The following is a 21,230-nucleotide window of genomic DNA, read 5'->3' as shown; positions in this document are numbered from 1 at the left end:
GGCTGCGCCAAGCCAGGCTGACCTGCACCAGGCTGCAGCAAACCACGTTGATCCATTCCAGGTTGCGCCAAGCCAGGCTGACCTGCACCAAGTTGGACCAAACCAGGCCGACCTGCACCAGGTTGCACCAAACCATGCTGACCCATTCCAGGTTGCACCAAACCATGTTGATCCAGTCCAGGCTGGACCAAACCACGCTGATCCATTCCAGGTTGCACCAAACCATGTTGATCCATTTCAGGCTGCACCAGACCAGGCTGAGCTGCACCATGTTGGACCAAACCAGGCTGACCTGCACCAGATTGCACCAAACCACGCTGACCTGCACCAGGCTGAACTGAACCAGGCTGGCCTGCACCATGTTGCACCAAACCACGCTGACCTGCACTAGGCTGCACCAAACCATGCTGACCCACTCCAGGTTGGACCAAACCATGCTGATCCATTCCAAGTTGGACCTGATCATGCTGAGCTATTCCAGGTTCGGCCAAATCACGCTGACTTGTAACAGGTTGGACCAAACCACGCTGACCTGCACCAGGCTGCACTAAACCAGGTTGAACTGTGCCAGGTTGGAATAAACCATGCTGATCCATTCCAACTTGGACCAAACCATGTTGATCCATTTCAGGCTGCACCAAAGCATACCAATCCATTCTAAGTTGGGCTGAATCTTGCCGACCCATTCCGGACTGTATCAAACCAGGCTGACCTGCACTAGGCTGTACCAAAACAGATGGATATACGTTAGTCTGTACCAAATCAGATGGATATGCAACAGGTTGTCCCCAACCACTGGGATATGCACCAGGTTGTACCCAATCAGGTGGGTAAGCACCAGGCTGGACCAAACCACTTTGATCTACAACAGGCTGCACCAAACCATGCCAATCTGCACCAGGCTGAACCAAACCACGTTGACCTGCACCAGGCTGAACTGAACCAGGCTGGCCTGCACCATGTTGCACCAAACCACGCTGACCTGCACTAGGCTGCATCAAACCATGCTGACCTGCACCAGGCTGGACCAAAACACGCTGACCTGCACCAGGCTGCACTAAACCATGCTGACCTGAACCAGGCTGCACTAAACCACGCTGACCTGCACCAGGTTGGGCCAAAGTAGCATGATCTGTACCAGTTGGTACCAAACCTCGTTGATCTGCCCCAGGCTGGGTTATATCATGCTCCTCTGTACTAGGTTGAATGAACCCAGATGTTTCCAAGCTGGGCTGTATAAAACCTTGCTGATCTGCATCAACTTGCATCAAACCAGGTGATACCAAACCATTTCGATCTGTAAGATGTGGAACCAATCCATGTTGATCCATGCCAGGCACTACTAATCCTTGTTGATCCATGCCAGATATTAAAAATCCATGCTGATCTATACTAAAGGGTACCAGTCCATGCTGATCCACACCAGGCTGTTGGTCTGTGCCAGGAAGTACCATGCCATACTGATATGTGCTACGTGGAACCACACCAGGCTGAGCTGTACTAGGTAGTTCTAATCCTTGCTGTTCTGTGCCAGGTACCAGTGGTGGCACCATACCATACTGATCCATGCCAGGTGGTACCAAGCGCTGCTCATCCATTCCAGGTGGCATCATACCAAGCTGATCCATCTTGAGGGGTACCACACCATGTGGGTAAGTGCTAGGATGGCGCCATGCAAGTGGATCCGTGCCAAGTGGTCTTAATCCATGCTGAACTGGCCTGGGATAGATTTGACCCTGGCTTGGATACACCCCCCTATGCTGATCCGGGGATACTTGATGATGCTGATCTCTGGCCACAGTGGCTTCAGGTAAGTCCTGTTGAACTGGATCAGGGTGTGCCTCTCGTTCATCTTTTCTTAGATGGGCTAAGCTATGCGGCGGCAGCTCTCTCGTCCTGCGACGATCTGACTCTACTCTGAATTGGGACATAGACGGATGTTGGGACTTTGCCTGGCCACCTTCATCACGGGCCCTTGGGTGCTGTTCTCTACCCGGGACTGCAGTAGCAGAGGCACCTCTGCTTCGTTCCCTGGTGACCCCTTCAGAGGGTTTTCCTATGCCACTGATTCCTGATAAGGTCTGATCTGAGCCATAACCACTGGGAGAATCCAGAGCTGGGTCAGCACTTGAGCGCTTGATGGGGACTCCACCTTGAAGTATATCATTTGATGCTACGGAAGCGCGCCCTTTGCGTTTAGGGAGTCCTGTTGTTGTCTCTGAGCTCTGGTTGAAGAGGAAGAAAGAAGTCAGTAACTACAAGTAGAAAAGCCTCGCTCACTCTAAGACAAGAAAATCTGGGACATCTGACTAGGATGACTTAGGGCTTTTGGAAAAACACACCCTCTGGTCCCCAAAACTGGGCTGGACACAAAGACTTTGACATTCTTGAAGGATAGGTCTCCAAGGCTTTGAGAATCTGCACATTTGCAAATGACATCATAATATGTTAATCCCCCTCATAAAAGACAGCAGGAACACTACACAATACAAGCGATCTACTCCAACTATTGCTGGGTCTACAAATAAAGAACATGAGTAATTTATTAAGTTTAAAATATAAAGTTTGTCCCATCATTGGCCCATTGCCAATGGTAGAAGTATCACTGCAGGGCAAGTAAACCATATATCTGAAATGTAAATGCACAAACTCTAGGGCCCATTAATTCCATAGATAAGATTTTCTCTGAGGACTCTTACAAAAGGCTTCCAGGACATATGTACAGAGTCTACAGCACTGTTTATGAAAATAGGTTATCAATAGGGGACTGATATATATAGGGGACATACCCATAGAGTAGAATACTAAGAATCTGTTAAAAAATTATGGACTATTTCCATTTCTAGCCCAAACAGAATAACAGGAATTGGATTTACCCTCCTGTTTGTAACAACCAAAACCAAAAACCAAAACAAAACACAAACCTCAAAACGATGAAATAGTGGTTTTCTAGACACTGGATATCAGCTAGTAAAGGCTAGCAATCCCTGAAAGAAGGGGAGACCAACTATGTGAGCCCTACTGTCGCCTCAGCTTACTGTCATTTCAATAGAGTCTCCAGGCTCATTTCCAGGAGTGGGACTCCCTGAGTTGAGGCGACAGACCTGAGCATTCAGGGAGATTGAAACAACAAGAGCTCACAGGACAGAGTATCAGAAAGAAAGGAGAAGCAGAGGGACACCTGGGGGGCTCAGTCAGTTGAGCGTCTGACTCTTGATTTTGGCTCAGGTCATGATCTCAGAGTCCTGGCATCAGGCCCTGTGTCAAACTCCGAACTCGGCGGGGAGGGGGAGTCTGCTTGAGGATTCTCTCTCCCTCTCCCTCCGCTCCTTCCCTGGCTCATGTTCTCTCTCTCTCACTCTCAAATAAATACATAAATCTTAAAAAAAAGAGAGAGATATACAGAGAGAGGATTCAGGAGATCTGTAGAGAGTCCTCTCTGGGTGTTCAGCACAGAAATGATCAGCATGTATATGTGAGGAAACTACCCAAGGTTGGGAAAAGAGCCATCTGCAAGGCTGGAGGGAACAGTGCCCAGACTCTCCCAGGGTTGGGAACAGTGCCTGTTTCTATCAGCCAGTTTGGAAAAAACTCAATTCAGGGGAGAGTACTCAGAAAGGTGTTACCTCAGAAGTGGAGAATAATCGGCTCTACACTGAACACTGCTATGGACCCACCAAAAAAACAACCATGGGCGCCTGGGTGGCTCAGTCGGTTAAGCGTCTGCCTTCGGCTCAGGTCATGATCCCAGGGTCCTGGGATCAAGTCCTGTGTCGGGCTCCCTGCTCGGCGGGAAGCCTGCTTCTCCCTCTCCCTCTGCCCCTCCCCCTGCTTGTGCCTCTCCCTCTCTCTGTCTCTCTCAAATAAATAAATAAGAATCTCTTTTAAAAAATCAACCAAACAGGCGCCTGGGTGGCTCAGTTGGTTAAGCGACTGCCTTCGGCTCAGGTCATGATCCTGGAGTCCCGGGATCGAGTCCTGCATCGGGCTCCCTGCTTGGCAGGGAGTCTGCTTCTCCCTCTGACCCTCTTCCCTCTCGTGCTCTCTATCTCTCATTCTCTCTCTCAAATAAATAAATAAAATCTTAAAAAAAAAATCAACCAAACAAAATATACAGTAAAAGAAACAACAAGGGAATTAAAACGGTACACTAGACTATACTTATTTAACACAAAGGAGACAAAATTGAGGAATGGAGGAACAGAAAAGACATAAGACATATAGAAAACAAAAAGCAAATGGAAGAAGTAAACCTACTTTATCAGTAATTAAATACTCCAATCAGAAGACAGAGATTTGCAGAGTGGATTTAAAAACATGATCCAAGGGGCCCACACTCACTGTGTGCAACCTTTTCTTTTTGGGCCTGGAGGCACATGAGACCCTCTCCATGGACTAGGCAGCCATGGCCAGCACTCGCATGTGTGTCCTGGTGGCAGGAGTGCTGCTGGCCCAGGACATATTCACCTTGAAGAGAAACATGAGGCAGAAGCCCAAGATCATTTTGATGCCTGTATCCAAGCCCTACATCTCTGGATGTTGCTTACTGTCTGTGCTGTGGTTCTAGGACAATCAAGAACAGAAGAACTCGGAGTGCCCTGGAGGACAATTGAATAACCAAGAAGTGACTAATTAAGAATCTGCTGTGTCTGTGAAAATGAGGTCAAAATTCCAAAAAAGCTCCATTCACATCAAGAACCCTATAAGAGAAGAAATTATCTGTGGTCTTATTAAAGAAGGACCTGTCACCTTTCAGATAATAATAGACTTTGGCGTAACACTAAGTAGATTTTTCTACAAAAGGAAAGGATCCCCAACATGTCATAATATCACTGACAATTACAAGCTGGTTACAGATGGAGGTCAAAAAGAATTACTATAACTAAAGGAAAAAGATTATGCTAGTAAAATGGATCCTGTTCCTCCAATAGAAGAGAAGTACCCTTATATGGTTCAACAGTGTCCTAAATCACAGGGTTTGCTTGTTGAACAAGCTCTACCAAAAGCTAAACTGAAAGAAATTGCAGCAGAATCTGATGTACGTTCAAGGAAGGATACGAGAATGTCTTCAATAAGCTCCAACAACACAGTCTCCCTGCGTTCAAATTTTCAGCTGGTATGGGTGATGTACTAGAAGAAGTTATCCCTCAGGCTGGTGTTGATCATCCAAACGTCAGAGTCGTGACTAACTCCATGGATTCTGATGAAAATGGGGTGTTCCAAGGACCTAAAGGAGAACTAGTTCATGAATTTAATAAACATGGTAGGGCTTTGAAAAGCACAGAACATCTCAAATCAACTATAAGACAGTAACAACACAACTCTGCTGGGAGACCCCCAAGGAGGCTTGAGAATTGCAGACGGACTAGCCAATGTTGAACACGTTCTGGAAACTGGATATCAAAATGATAGAGTAGAGGAGCTTCTAGAAAAGTACATGGAGGGGCACCTGGGTGGCTCAGTCATTAAGCGTCTGCCTTCGGCTCGGGTCACTGTCCCAGGGTCCTGGGATGGAGCCCCGCATTGGGCTCCCTGCTCGGCGGAGAGCCTGCTTCTCCCTCTCCCTCTGCTTGCTGCTCCCCCTGCTTGTGTTCCTGCTCTTGCCATCTCTCTGTCAAATAAATAAATAAAATCTTTAAAAATAAAAAAGAGAAAAGTACATGGACCCTTATGATATTGTTTCGGTAAAAGATGAATCATTGACTGTCTTACAGAAGATTCTGTAAACAAGCATTCTTTAAGACCTCTTTCCTGTGGATGCAACTGATATAAGAACTGCTTATCCATTCATCTTGCTCAAAAACTCTTATTTATAATATATTCTTGCCCTTGAAATTTTCCTTTGCATTACTGAATATCTTCAGACACATTGAACCCATCAACTGGAAGCTCCTCTTTCTTCACCTCTCTCAATACAGTCCTCACCACACTTTTTGACAGATTAAAAAAAAAAAAAAAACCCAAAGAAACTTAAAGCCAAAATTTGAAAACTCCTCTAACTTTTCCAAAATGAATTTTGTAGTTTATGTTATCACAAAGTTTTTTTTAAAGGATTTTATTTATTTGAGAGAGTAAGTGAAAGAGAGCACAAGTGGGGGGCTGGGGGAGCAGCAGAGGCAGAGGGAGAGGGAGAAGCAGACTCCGCGCTGAGCAAGGAGCCTGATGTGGAACTCCATCCAAGGATCCTGGGATCATGGCCTGAGCCCAAGGCAGATGCTTAACCAACTGAGCCACCCAGGTGCCCCACCACAAAGTTTTTTTTAGGGCCTTTTTTATACTGGCAAAGTTTGTAGAAGTTAAAAAGAAGTTTTATGAAATGGTGAGATGATGTGCATGACTTTAAGTTTTGCTCTTTTTATAATGTGGGTGAATTATGCTGATGGCATAATTCATAATAACCATCTCCTGATATTGTGTTATGTGTGATTATTTTGTTTTTGGAACATTAATATTTACCATAAAATATTGCCACTTGGCATTTGAAAAAACTCTTGGTATCCACATGTCACTAATCATTACAAGATGTTCTGTAGTGAAGCACTGATAATTATCATGAAATGAAAAGCAAAACTAAAAAACAAAACTCACACATGATCCAACTACATGCTGTCTATAAGAGACATACGTTAGAGTCAAAGAAAGAAACAGGTAGAAAGTGAAAGGATAGAAAAAATAAACCATGCAAATAGTAATCAAAAGAGAGCTGGGGGTGGCACCTGGCTGAATCATCTGGTGGAGCAAGCGACTCTCGATCTCAGGGTTGTGAGTTTGACTCCCACATTGAATATAGAAATTACTCAAAAAAAAAGAACAAGAGCGAAGTGGAGTGGCTGTACTAATATCAGACAACATTGTTAATAGAGACAAAAAAAGACATTTCATACCGATAAAAGAGTCAATTCATTAGAAAGACATAATAGTTTTAAAAATATGAACCGAGCAGTAATGCCCTAACAAACATAAAGAAAACCTGACAGAATTAAAGGGAGAAACAGACAGTTCAACAATAACAGTTGCAGACTTTTAATACCCCACTTTTGATAGGGATAGAACAAAGAGGCAGAAGATCAACAATAAAATAAAAGACCTGAACCATAGACCAACTGGACCAGCAAACATCTGTAGAACACTCCACCGAACAAGATCTGGATAAACACTCTTGCGTGCACACAGATCATTTTCCACAACAGACCATATGTTAGGCCACTAGAAAACAAAATGAAACACAAAAGCACAGGAAAAATAAAGATGTTTTCAAACATATAAATACAAGCCGAAATTCATCAACAGCAAGACTCACACTACAAGAAATGTTAAGCGAAATCCTTCAGGCAGACAGGAAATGATACCAGATGGAAACCTGGATCTACACAAATGGGTAACAAGCACTGGAAATGTTTTTCTTGACTCAAATCCCTTTGAAAGATAATTGACTGAACAAAACAAGAACAATGTATTGTGGGGTTTATAACAAATGTAAAAGTAAAATGCATGACAACAATAGCATAAAGCAGGCACCGGCAAACAACGGCCCATGGGCCAAGTCCAGCGCATCATCTGTTTTTGTAAATGACATTTTATCGTGACACAGGCAAACTCATTCATTTCTGGATTGTTCATGGTTGCTTTCACGCAATGACAATAGAGTTGAGCAACTGTGACAAAGACCGTATGACCCACAAAACCTAAAATATCTACTTGGTTCCTTCACAAAAAGTTTGCTGACCTCAGAAATAAAGGCCCCTGGAAATATTTTGTTGTCAAGTCCTTATACTATTTGTGAAGTGGTATAATATCGCTTGAAGCTGGATTGGGATAAGTTAAAGAGGTATAAATCTATAAACCCTAAAGCAACCACTCAAATAACAAAGATGTGTATCTATTAAGCCAACAAAGGAGTGTTAAAGGACGTTAAAAAACAAAAACACTCAAATAATACCAAAGAAGTAGAAAAAAGAAGGAAAAAGGAACAAAAAGCAGATGGAACAAATAGAACCCTAATAGGGTGACAGATTCAACCCTAATTATATCAATAATCACATTAAATGTAAATGATCAAAACAGTCTGATTAAAAAAGCAAAGATTGTCAGGGGTCCCTGGGTGGCTCAGTTGGCTAAGCATCTGACTTTGACTCAGGTCATGATCTCAGGGTCCTGGGATTGAGCTCCACGTTGGGCTCCCTACTCAGTGGGGGAGTCTGCTTCTCTCTCTCCCTCTTCCTCTGCACGCCCCTCCACCTCTGCTTGTGCTCACACACATTCTCTCTCTCAAATAAATAAATCTTTTTTTTTTTTTTTAATTAGAGATTGTCAGATTAGTTAAAAAAGCAAGACCAGGGTGCCTGGGTGGCTCAGTTGGTTAAGCGGCTGCCTTCGGCTCAGGTCATGATCCTGGAGTCCCGGGATCGAGTCCCACATTGGGCTCCCTGCTCAGCAGGGAGTCTGCTTCTCCCTCTGACCGTCCCCCCCCTCATGTGCTTTCTCTCTCTCAAATAAATAAAATCTTTAAAAAAAAAAAAAAGCAAGACCAACTATATGCCACTTTCAAGAAAAAAACTTTATATAGAGACACAGATAGGTAAAACAAAAAAGAATGCGAGAAGATACACCATATTCACAATTGTAAAAGAAAAAAAAAGCTGGAATCATTCTATTAATACTAGACAAGGTAGATTTCAGAGGTAAGAATATCACTAGGGATAAAAATGTCATTTCTTGGGACACCTGGGTGGCTCAGCTGGTTAAGCGTCTGCCTTCGGCTCAGGTCATGCACGATCCCAGGGTCCTGGGATGGAGTCCCGCATCTGGCTCCTTGCTCAGCGGGGGGCCTGCTTCTCCCTCTGCCTGCAGCTTCCCCTGCTTGTGCTCTTTCTCTTTCTCCCTCCTTCTCACAAATAAATAAAACCTTTTTTTTTTTTTAAAGGTAATTTCTTAACATAAGGAGATCAATTCATCAAGAGGGCATAACAATCCTATATGTCTCTGCACCTAATAATGGGGCTTCAAAATATGTGAAGCAAAGCCTGATAGACCTACAAGGAGATATGGACAAATCCACAGCTATAGTCAGAGATTTCAGTACCTTTATCTTGCTAATTGACAAGCAGGCAGAAAATCAGCAAGGACATTGTATTCATTTTCTGGAGCTGTTATAACAGACTGGGTGACTTAAACAACAGAAATGTATTGTCTCCCAGCTCTGGAGGCCCAAAGTTCGGGATCCAGGTGTCTGCAGGGTTGGTTCTCTGTAAAGCTGTGAGGGAGAATCTGGCCTCTGGTGGCCTCAGGCATTCACTGATGGCTGTCTTCTCCCTACCATCTATGGACAATCGTCTTCTCTTTGCACGTGTCTTGTCTTTCCGTCCAAATTTCCCCTTTTTGTAAAGACTCACTTATACTGGATTAGGGCCCACCCTAATGGCCTCATCTTAACTTGATCATCTGCAAAGACCCATATCCAAATAAGGTTGCATTTACAGGTACTGGGAATTAGGACTTCAACACCTTTTGGGAGTGGGGGGGAAGGACACACAGTTTAACCCTAACAGATACAGTAAAGTTGAACAACACTATAACCTACTTAACCCGATTGACATTTATAGGATACTTTCCCCAACAACAGCAGAGGACACATTCTCAAGCACACACAAAACATTTATCAAGATAGACCATATTCTGGGCCATAAAATATACATCCATCAATCTAAAAGGATTCAAGTTGTACAAATTATATTCTCTGACCACAGTGGAATTAAATTAGAAATTGGTGACAGAAAGATCCCTGGAAAATCCCCAAATATTTAGAAACAAAATAACAGACTGCTAAATAGATCATGGATGAAAGAAGAAATCAAAAGGGATATAAGAAAGTATTTCGAACTATATACCAGAACTTGAGGGATGCTGCTAGAGCAATACTTAGGGACATATTTATAGCACTAGATGCCAACACTGAAATGGAAAGAGTCTCAGCTTGCACTTCAGGAAACTAGCAAAAGAAGAGCAAATTAAAACCAAAGCAAGCAGAAGAAAGGAAATAATGAAGATCAGAGCAGAAAACAATGGAGAGAAAACAACAAAGAAAATCGATAAAATGAAAAACTATTTGAGTAAATCAATATAACTGATAAACCTCTAGACAGACTGATGAGGAATTAGAGAGAGAAGAGACACAAATTACCATCAGGTAATTAAAACTATGGACTCTGAGTGACATTATGCGTCCTTGTAGGTTCACCAGGTGTTAACAAACGTACTGCTCTGGTGGGGGACATTGTTAGTGGGGAAAGTTATGCGTGTGTATATGGGCAGAAGGTATATGGGAAACCTCTATACCTTCTACTCCATTTCTTTAAATTTATTTATTTTTAAGATTTTATTTATTTGAGAGAGACAACAAGCAGGGGAAGGAGCAGGAGAAGAAGACTCCCTGCTGAGCAGGGACCCCCCCCCCCCCAATGTGGGACTCCATCCTAGGACCTTCAGATCATGATCCGAGCTGAAGGCAGATGCTCAACCCACTGAGCCACCCAGGTGTCCCTTTAAACTTATTATGTATTTATTTATTTTAAGGAAGCTCCATGCCCAATGTGGGGCTTGAACTCACAACCCTGTGATCAATCATCACTGCTCCACCAACTGAACCAACTAGGTGCTCCTATACCTTCTACTCAGCTTTGCTGTGAACCTAAAACTCTAAAAACAAAGTCTTGGTTTTTTTTAAGTCAATTTTTAAATGCCAGCGGGGGGGGGGGGATGTCTCTCCACGAGCCACAGCTAGCAGTTTCCCCAACACCCCCTTTTAGGCATATCTAATCCTGACCAGAGGCTGTGTTGTGATCCCCATAACAGTCATTTTTTAGTCAGGATCCAAGTTCCAATGATTATAATCTTTTTCTTTTTTTAAATTTTTTAAAGTAATCTCTACCCTCAGTGTGGGACTCAAACTCACAACCCCAAGATCTAAGAGTTGCAATGTTCTACTGACTGAGCCAGCCAGGCACCCCCCTCAGCAATGCTTCTAATCTTAAGTGTCACCTGCAGTGACCAACCTCTGTAAAGCCACAAACACACAGCTGTTGGTAGGGGACTCTGGCCAGGGTGAGACTGGCCCCACCCCAGGGTGAGTGTGGGCTCCCTGGACACCTGAAGACCTTGAAATCTCAGCAAAACGATTTCTTACTACTCACAAAGAACCTACAAGATCCCAGGAAGCAGGAAAGATTTACAACCTCTTCGGACCTCACCCAGTCAGAGCCTTCCCGGGTTGAGGACACAGTATTTCCCTCTGAGGTCCGAAGCTGCCTCACTGGTAAGACTTAACGGCCCAGCTCTGGGACTAGCTGATGCTGCCCCAAAAGCACTGAACAAAAACACTAGCTCAGGCTCCTACATTCCTTTTCTACTCTTGTAGAACAAGTGAACGCAAATGTAGACATCGAAAACAGCCCAAGTTTATTATCTCAGTTTCCATGGGTCATGAGTCTGGTCTTGTTTTATCGGGTTCGCTATTGGGGCCTCAGCTGCAATCCAGGCTAAGCTGCGGCCTTATCGGAGGCTCAGGGTTGTTGCCAGAATTCGGCTCCTCGTGGCTGGAGCTCTTAGCTCCTAGAGCCCACTCTCAATCCCAGCCACGAGACGCCCTCGCCATAGGGGCCACCCTCTGGTTTCACTTTCTCAAGGAGGGCTCACTTGATTAGGTCAGGACCACCCGATCCCTCCTTTGATTAAACTTGAAGTCAATTTATTAACAACCTGATTATGAGAAAGATGCCCCACCATATCGGCAGGTTCTGCCCACAACCCGAAGGGATTATATGTTTGCACAACAGAGGGTGGGAATCTTAAAGCAAGTCTTAAAAGACACTCCAGGAAGCAACGGCTGTGGACTTTGTGTCCAGGTTATTGCCCGACACTCAGAAACAAGAGTAACAGAAAATGGCAGGAGAGTGCTGCTAAACCTCCCTGACTAGCCAATCATTCACCAACTGCCCCAAGAGGAAGAACAGGACTGTATTAATATGTTCCAGATGGCTGCCCTGACAAATTACCCCGCAGCTTAGTGGCTTCAAACAACACGAATTTGTTATCGTAACAGTTCAAAAGGTCAGAATCCCAGAGCTCAGTTGCACTGGGCTGAAGTCAAGGTGACGGGCAGGGCTGGCGATGGTGCAGGCTCGCAGCACAACCTGCGTCCCCTCTCCTCCGGCTGCTTAGAGTGGCTTGTGCCCCGGTCGCCCCAGTCTCTGCTTCTGGGGCCGCATCGCCTCCCCCTCTTCTGTGGTCGAATCTCCTGCCTCCCTCTCATCGGTACCTTTGTGATCCCACCACCAGGCCCACCCAGATGATCCAGAACCAGCTCCCATCTCACGATCCCTAACTACTTCATGTCTGCCGAGTCCCCTTGTCCATGTAAACTGACATTTAGCTTACCACATTAGCTTACCATGGTGACTAAAAGCAAAGTCATGGTTTTACAGAATGCACAAAAGTTTGCGATCCTAGAAAAATGGACATAACAGCTACAGGGGTGGGGGAGGGGTGGAATGGGGTTTTAGAAAAGTGGGCTGTTTTTGTTGCTGGCATTCGAGGAGACCCACGTTGTTTCTGAGGATCATGGGAACTGAAAGTCATGAGTGCCCGAGCTGACCTCCTAACGGGAACCATGCTTCGGACTCATGTGGATTTCTAAACAACAAACTGGAACTACACAGCCCCCTTCCAGCTGGGAAAACCCGGAACACAGCCCTCTATTGCTCTGTCCCTCACACCCCACACCAACAAGCCAGGGATTTCGGAGGCAGTGATGCCAGGTGCTCTATGTTAAGACAACTTCTCAACTCTTGCACCTTCCAAGATGGTCAACCTCGTAGGACTTTCCTACCAAAGAGTGCCTCGCGCCATCTCTCCTTATTTCAGCAAGCCTAAGGTGGTGTCATTTAAAATGCACTACCAGGGGCGCCTGGGTGGCTCAGTCGTTAAGTGTCTGCCTTCGGCTCAGGTCATGATCCCAGGGTCCTGGGATGGAGCCCCGCATCGGGCTCCCTGCTCAGCGGGAAGCCTGCTTCTCCCTCTCCCACTCCCCCTGCTTGTGTTCCCTCTCTCGCTGTGTCTCTGTCAAATAAATAAATAAAATCTTTAAAAAAAAATAAAATAAAATGCGCCACCAATTTCCGAACCCCTAAGACAAGGAATATGCTGCCAATTAATTACAAAACACCACCAACAATTAGTTACAAGACACAACCTGATTTCGGAGACACTAAAACGTGAGGGAAAAAAATTTTGAAAAACAATACAATGTGAGGGGAAATATGCACCTTTGAATCAATGGGTTTATTTTGAGTCAAAGTACAGTTAAGCCCCTCCTTTCCTGAGAACCTGTTAGGTTGTGATCTGAACAATGAGAATTGTAGGATGAGCTCCTCTACACAGGATAGATCTGGCGCTTCCTCCTGAGCTGGAGCTTTCTATCCTTCCTGCCTTAAATGAGATCCCCCCAAGCATGGAACCTGCTATTTCCATGACTCCAAGACATCATAAAATGTTTATTTCTATTTCCCTGGGGATGTGTCATGGGGTGACCAGGCAGACGGAAGTAGGGTGACTCTTGTGAAGCCCTTTCCTAACTTGCTCCACTGTTCTTTGGGTTCCGAAGCCCAAGATATCTAAATGGTGATCACAGCTGAACAGGGGATCACCTGTCCTCAATGGAATCCTGAAAATAAGTTTTAATTTTGGCTACTTTATAAAGGAGAGGCCACAAGGCTTTGAAGAGAAAATGCCCTTTAACTTGGACATGCTATTTCTGCAAGAGATCATCTGTGTTCAAGGTGTGTGGACCTGGTGAAATGGTCACTGATTCTTCCATTGTTATGCCCATCACCATGGCTCTAGCTGGAGACTCAGATGCATCACCTTGATGATGGGAAAGTGAAGCAGCTCTTTCCTCCCTTAAGCAAGTTTTGATTAGCGCACTAGGGTTGGTTGGCTCTTCCTGGTTATGGTGTGCCTTTCATTTTTTCTGACCCTTAGAAGTAGCACGTGGAGGGGGAGGGGAAGCAGACGGAGAAGCATCATGGTCATCTTTGTGCATATGAGCAAAGTTGTGGAGAACGCCCTGCTGCTCATCAGGATCCACGCTTGGAAAGCACTGGTCTGTGTCCTCGTGTGCACTCACGTCCTGGGATGGGCATCTTCCACCTCAGTTCTGAGCTCCTGGAACTGTGGCTGCTACGTGTGTGCTTGCAGCCTTCCTCCTCCAGGTAGAAACACAACACCCCTCCCATGTCCGGCGTTCCAGAGGCGGGACTTACTCCTCTGTGCTGATAACCCCCGTACTCGCCCTCCTAGCTTCTGTCCTGACCCTCTACTTACGACGTGGGCAGATGGTGCATCTCTCCATTGCCTGAGAGCTACCACCCCTCTGCCAAAACACACGGTCGACCTTAAAAACGCTGAGTCTTGAAATTCTAATCTCATATTTATGGTAAAGGGTCCCACCAACAGGGCCAGAAACACTGGTCTCCAAGCATGTTTGTTGTGTTTTCTTCTCAGCTCCAGATGGTGAGACTCTCCACTGCGGTCATGATGGTCTGTGCAGCGGCTGAACTTGTCATTGCCAGAGCTTGTTCTCTTGCTTCTCAAGAATCTTTTAATATTTATATTTATTCTCCTTTGCTCCTGGGGCTGTTGACGATTCTGAGCAACTGTCAAAAAACAGACACTTTCTTACCTCTGGAAAAGTGAAAGTGTCTAAAAGGGCTTCTGTCGTGCTTATTTCTAGGTCTGGCAGGTGTCCTGCCAGCACCCTAAAAAAATGTGTAGTTCACTCAAAACATGATACTGCTATGTGTGAAGAGCTTTGGCTTAAAAAGAAAAAAAACAAAAACAAAAACAGCGAAAGCAGAGGCAACCTTTTTCTAGGCCATTCCTTTTGCTTGCAGGGTCCTTCTGATGCTGCTTTCCTCTGAAGATGCCCCCGCCCCATTCAAAAAGCAATCTTAAGAGACTAGCAAGGGAATCTTTTGTATCCACGTGATATTTGACGTGCCCCAGATGGCCACTTGGTGGCGCCAAAAGGTCCACTCTCTTCCCCCTGTTGGTGTGGGTCCTGGGGGGGTGACACTTTTTGAGTAACCCAGAGGCCCAAAGCCAGAGGGGGAATATCCAGCCAAAAGGGCAGCTGATCCTCGTCCTCGAGGGCCATTTGATAATACCCATTTTATTCAGATAGAGAAAGGTTGGGGATCTGAAAATGATTTGGAGGGCACCTTGGTGGCTCTGTCATAAGCATCTGCCTTTGGTTCAGGTCATGATCCTGGGGTCCTGGGACTGAGCGCTGCATCAGGCTCCTTGCTCAGCGGGGAGTCTGCTTCTCCCTGCCCTTCCCCCCGGCTCGTGCTCATACTCTCTCTCTCTCCCTCCCTCTCACAAATACATAAATAAAATCTTAAAAAATAATAAAAATGATTTAGTTATCCTGTGCACTGCCTTGGGATGGACAGATGCATGCATACACTCGTGTGTCAAAGTCATCAACACAGGGCCCCCTAAAGACATTTTATTTCCAAAGTCGGTCATCTCTGTCCACTAAGCATAAAGGGACTCGGGCATTTCAGACCAGACTGTAAAGGAACTTTGAAAAGCTATAAAAGCAAATAAAAACTTCACTCAGGTACCGTTTTCCATCCAATTGGAAAAAAACTGGGTACAGACAGACAGTGCTGGTGGGGACTCGAGAAACATGTTCTCTCCCACGTTGTTGGGGAGGGTCTAAATTAGAACCATATCCGTGGGGGCACCTGGGTGGCTCAGTCGTTAAGCGTCTGCCTTCGGCCCAGGTCATGATCCCAGGGTCCTGGGATCGAGCCCCACATCAGGCTCTCTGCTCTGCGGGAAGCCTGCTTCTCCCTCTCCCACTCCCCCTGCTTGTGTTCCCTCTCTCGCTATCTCTCTCTGTGTCAAATAAATAAATAAAATCTTTAAAAAAAAAAAAAAAAGAACCACATCTGTGGAAGACAGTTTGGCAAAAGTGGGCTGAATCACAAACCTGCATTCCATTTCTAGGAATGTACCCTATGAATATGTTTGCACACGTGAATGTCACATTGGAGCATGGTTTGTTTTAAGACTGGAAAAAACACTTAAAACATCCATAATAGGAAGCATGAAATTACGAACATCTACATAATGGAATACTGTGCACTAGCAAAGAGGGAGAGGTCCAGGGGAGCCCCACCCGAAACCAGTGCCCAGGTCCCCAATTTGTTCACCCCTTGTGAGGCCTTCCAGCCATCTGTAATTGCTTGCTCCAGCTCCTCCCAGGTGACCATGGTGACTTCTTCTCCAACAGGCATCAAACTCATCTTCCGGCTCACTAGGTCCTGATAGTAATAGACAACATGCAGGCAGGCAGGCAGGCAGGCAGGCAGGCAGGCAGACAGACAGACAGACAGACACACACCCCAAGTTTAATCCCAGAAAGCTTTAGGAACAGAACAGAGCTAACAGAATCCACAGCCCTAGTCCTGAGGAGAAGTCACTGTCCTTCAAGTGACCAGTGAGATTTGGGCAGCCAGTTTCCTGTCCTTTGTGGGCCCCTGGTGGGACACCGGGCAGGGATGGAAAGGATTTCCCCTCAATCCAGGGGCAGTGCCCAGAGGGGCAGAGAGCCTCACCCAACTTCGGAGGGACACAGACATCTGGGGTGGGAGTCTGGACATCCTCCCCTACTGCCTGCTTGAGGGCCCTCTGTTACAGAACTCGCCCATATTACCAGGATTTCATTCCGTTCTCTGACTATCTTCTCTAGTACATCAATCCGCTGGAGGGCTTTCTGGAAGAAAAGTTCAGAGATGGAGGATCAAAACAGCCCCTCCTGTGGTCCCTACACATACGTACACACCCACACACGCACACACACATACATGCACTCACAGGGGAGAAGAAGAAAGGAGGTGTGTGGATCTTACAGGCGCAGGGAGTAGAGAGCTGCTAAGTCAGCTAAGTTGTTTTCTTTCCAGCCAACAAGAGGCAGGAAAGTGAGGTGTGTGGTGGGGGACAGCGTGCCAAGAGCAAATGCTAACCCAAGGGTGGGAACCTTTGCTCCTGGGATTCACTTCATCCTACCCACGACCGAAACATTCTGGCACTACAGAATGAGGCTGACCTCGCCTCTCAAGGACAAAAATGATCAGGTCCTTCAGGGGTGTCTAAATGGCTGTGTGGTTTAAAGAGAAAAGCATCCCAAAAGAACCAAAACAATGGCCACCCACATGGCTCAGTCGGTTAAGCGGCTGCCTTTGGCTGGGGTCATGATCCCAGGGTCCTAGGATCGAGTCCCACATCGGGTTCCTTGCTCAGCAGGGAGTATGCTGCTTCCCCTGCTTGTGCGGGCACTCTTTCTCATAAACAAACAAATAAATAACGTATTTTAAGAGAAAAGAACCAAAACAAATGGCTAAAACTTAAGTTATTCCATATGACTTATGCAAACCTCGGGAAAGTAGGAATCTAGAGGTAAAACAAGCACTTGGTTAAAAAAAAAAAAATCTAAAAACACCACACTTCGAAAAGAAAAGCTTCCCAAGGCAGAGGTGAGTCCCGCTTGGGGCTCAAGGCTTGGGATGAGGGGCAGAACCGAGGCAGGGGCCCCCGTGGCCTCCCTCAGCCTCTCGCTGGGCTTCTTCCTAACCGCCTCTCCTCCTCCTTCCGGCGCTAAGCCCCTGGATGGCTTCTGGAGGCCTGAACTAAGAGCACTGCCTGGTGCTTTGGGCCCTACTGTTCATCTGAAGGGGGTTCTACTTCTTTCTCCAAGAAAACAAAGATCCAAGTGAAGGTGTGGCTGGGGTCTGAGAAGGGGCAGCGGAATGGCGAGGACAGGCACTGCATGGGAAGGTGGCGCCTCCGCGATCCGCGACGTGGGGTCCCTGCCGTCCCTCACCGCAAGGCTCGACTCAGGGAGCTCCTGCGCCTTTTCCTGGGCTTCTTTGAGAGTTTTCACGTCCTCCACTACATCGTGCAGCAGCTCCATGGCCTGCAAGGTGGACACGGGGCCGTTCCGAGGCCTGGCGCACCCCCACCACACCCGCGCCTCCCAGCTCCCGCCGCCTCCCTTCCCGCCCCCGGGGAGCGGCCTGTGGGCTCCGCCCCCCCCCCCCCCCCCCCAGCTCCGCACTCACCTGGGAGACCTGGGAGACGGTGGCCCGCTCGCCCTTCGCGATTTCCAACGACCCTGCTCGCGCCCTTGCCGGCGTCAGCTTGGCTGTCTCCTCCTCCAGCCAGTCCCGGGCGCCCAGCTCGCTGATGGGGGCCGTCAGGTGCTGCACGTGGCTCACGATGCCCTGCACCTGGTTCGTGACGGTCTTGAGCTGCCTGCTGAGGCCCTGCACCTGCCCGCCCAGGCCCTTCACCTGGCTCTCCAGCGCCGCCGCCGCCGCCGCCGCCGGTGGCTTGGCCAAGCTTCCGCGCGGCTTCTCTTTGGACACAGCCAGCTGCGGGGCGCTGAGCACTGCCTGCGGGGGCTCCAAGGTGCGGCTTGGCTCCGGCGACGGCAACGGCGACTGGAAGTCGATGCGCACCTCCTGCAGGCTGAGGCTCCGGAGCATGGCCACGATGAGCGTGTGCAGGGCCGTGAAGTTGACGGCGCCCACCTCCGGGGTGCCGATGGCCAGGTCGGCCAGCTCCCGGAGGGAGACCGTAGTGGTGGCCGCCGTCGCGGGTGGCATCGTGCGCCCTCTCAGCAGCGGTCCGCGCCCTCGGCCGGCGGGGCGGCCATGTCCCCCTCACTGCCCCCCGCGCGCCCCTGGGCGCTCTCCGGGGCACCAGTCACTGTCTGCCGCCCGCCTGGAGGACGGAGGGGAAGCGCCCGGCCTCCGGGCTTCCCACCCTCTGCTCCTGGGGACCCGCGCCCGCCTCCCCGGCGGGGTCCCGACACCCGCCTACCCTCCGCCGTCCAGTCTCCGAGCCACAGCCCTGGGCCGCCCTCCCCTCGCGCCGGGTCGCGGCCAGCGGACGTTTGGAACGGGAGGGACAGCCTCGTTCGCTGCCAGGTGGTGCTGGCCCCCGCGCGCCCCCAAGGGTTCTGCGAAAGAACTGGCGCCGTCTAGCTGGCCACGGCGCGGTGCGGGACCTGCCCATACGCGAAGCCACCCCCCAACTCGCAAGGGGAGCCCATCCTAGCGGGGTCTGGGGAAGCCTTGGCCATACCCCAAGGCACCACGAGTTGTTACTATCAGTTATCGCTCCTAAAGGGGCTATGCGGCTGTGTCAAGGCACTGCTATGGGAACACAGTAGTTTGGGGAGGGGAGGCGTCCTATGGCTCACCTAGATTCCAGCCGTCCGTTAACCTAGGAAGGCCTCCCATTCATTCAGCCACTAAGAACAGGACATTTAAGAGACACCATGTGTGTCCTTAGCCTGTCCCATTATTTAGGGCAGTGGCACATGTATCTAAGGGATGCAGTCCTGAGACCTCGGCCTTTTGGGGACAGTTCTCATCTCATTTTGCTTCGTCAGAAAGGAGGGTAACTTGGAAAAGACCACTCACCACCCAGGCAGCTCCAACCCGCCACCAGATGACGTCTAGACCTTCACTGTGCCACCCTGGCCTAGTTTATCTCAAAACAGACTCCTCTGGTCAGGTGCCAGCATTTCAGCTCATCCCAAGGCAGGATTAGACAAGACTAGAGGAATTTGGTGCTCTCAGCAATTGGGGATTGACTTCCCCACACCAGATTCTTCCAGAAAATGTAAAATGTCAGTGTTTACATTCAGGAAAGCTAAGGAAAACCTGTGCAAAAATCTGTACCATGTACTCCTATTTTAACTACTTCTCAAATTCAAACTTTTAGTCTGAGCTGATAAAATGTAATGGAAACCCTTCATGCCCCTCATCCCCAAGTGTTGCCTGGGAGTGGAGTTAAAACATCAGTCTAGAACCTCCAGGAAGGTTAACACCTGAGGATTTTTGTTCACCATCATAGTTCCAGCGCCTGACACTCAGTGGGGCCTTCATGTGCTTGCTGATACCATCAAAAGAACAAATTCTCTGCAGCTTTGTGCACCCCATAAAACAAAAGGCTGGATCACAAAGTTAAAGCCTTAGTAGTGGGGCATCCATGGTCCTAGAGGCTGTGGAAAGTGATCTTCTTGATTCTAAGTTCGATGTTACCCTGCTACTACTGTGCTAGCTCGGGCCAGAATCTTAACTCCCGGAATCCTCACGACCTCCTCTGCATATGCCTGAGACCTGGCATCATGCAAGGCACATATTAGGACCCACTAAGTGCCCATAGAAAGGGTGTATCTGAATATATTCTAATTCTAATCCCAGGAAATATATTCTACTAAATAAGTACATAGAAACACCTCTGTTCTTATAGGCGCAGGAAAAGAAACATTAACTGGATGTATAAATGGAATTTTGGAGTTGAAAAGGACCTCCCTCAGCTGTCAGTTCCAAACCTCCCTTTTTATATCTGATGAGAGATCCAGAAAGGACTAGTCATCTGCCTGGCCATACGAATAAGAACTAGGTCTCCTGAGTAATAGTCCATAGCCCTTCCTCCACCACCACGCTATCTGATAATTAAGTTCTTGCTCAAAATGCCCCTACTCGGACTATTAACAGAAGGCAACTTGTGTGCTTGAAAAAGCTAATGTGCTCAAAGTCTTGATTGTGGCTTGGGAACTTTTCAAGTCATTAGGAAAGGGGTAAAAATGTCAAGGAAACGTCCCTGCAGAGAAATATAATTGTACAAAGAATTGAATTGTCCTTTACTATCCCTCAGGAACAGAACCAGTTCCAGCTCATTGCCCAACAGACAGGCTCTGCTCCTTCCCATTACATCCAGTCCTGCCCAGAGCAGGCTGAAGGTTTAAAAGGCCTACCTGACAAATGTGCTATAAACTAGAGTAATTTTCATTGCTGGGTTCAGGTGCAGTCCTGAGCAATGCCTAACATTGTCACCCATCACACAGGAAAAAGTATAATTTGTTCCGTTTTCTAAAAATTTAGATTTTTAAATCCATTATTCCAACAAGGATTTGACTTCGATGTTTAGGAAGGGGATGGAACCCACAGACGGAGACTCCTGTCCAGGGTTTGGGACCAACCACGGACCTGGAACACCCTTTATTTTGTACCTGTTGTCTTCTGCACTGTCCGGGCAGAAGTCAGCCACCCCTAAGGCAGGAGAGCGGGCAGTTCTGCAATGTAGTGAACAGA

At 47.5% G+C, this 21,230-nt stretch overlaps 1 protein-coding gene and 1 pseudogene across 14 annotated transcripts in view; one reads left to right on the top strand and one right to left on the bottom strand.

Moving 5' to 3' along the window:
* Positions 1 to 19,267, bottom strand: part of QRICH2 (glutamine rich 2) — a 31,351-nt gene extending 12,084 nt beyond the window's left edge. For 3 of the 14 annotated variants that reach the window (XM_073885981.1, XM_073885983.1, XM_073885992.1), the window contains exons 1-6: positions 18,183 to 19,267; positions 17,945 to 18,037; positions 16,778 to 16,837; positions 16,275 to 16,385; positions 323 to 2,225; positions 5 to 262 (exon numbers count right to left, since the gene is read on the bottom strand). In XM_073885981.1, the coding sequence (XP_073742082.1) occupies positions 5 to 262; positions 323 to 2,225; positions 16,275 to 16,385; positions 16,778 to 16,837; positions 17,945 to 18,037; positions 18,183 to 18,728 (2,971 nt within the window). In that variant the 5' untranslated portion in view covers positions 18,729 to 19,267. Of the gene's footprint in view, positions 1 to 4; positions 263 to 292; positions 2,226 to 16,274; positions 16,386 to 16,777; positions 16,838 to 17,944; positions 18,038 to 18,182 lie in introns of all 14 variants that reach the window. The other 11 variants (XM_073885985.1, XM_073885982.1, XM_073885993.1 and 8 more) reach the window with 9 other exon arrangements.
* On the top strand, positions 4,406 to 5,726 carry LOC112814314 (cytosolic 5'-nucleotidase 3A-like; annotated as a pseudogene).
* Positions 19,268 to 21,230: the final 1,963 nt, after the last annotated feature.

The sequence above is a fragment of the Callorhinus ursinus genome, unplaced genomic scaffold (assembly GCF_003265705.2).
Source record: "Callorhinus ursinus isolate GAN/ISIS: 27379988/994484 unplaced genomic scaffold, GSC_fseal_2.0 scaffold68, whole genome shotgun sequence".
Classification (NCBI taxonomy): Eukaryota; Metazoa; Chordata; class Mammalia; order Carnivora; family Otariidae; genus Callorhinus; species Callorhinus ursinus.
Note: the sequence above shows the minus strand (reverse complement) of the source record. Positions and strands in the feature narration are given on the sequence as shown.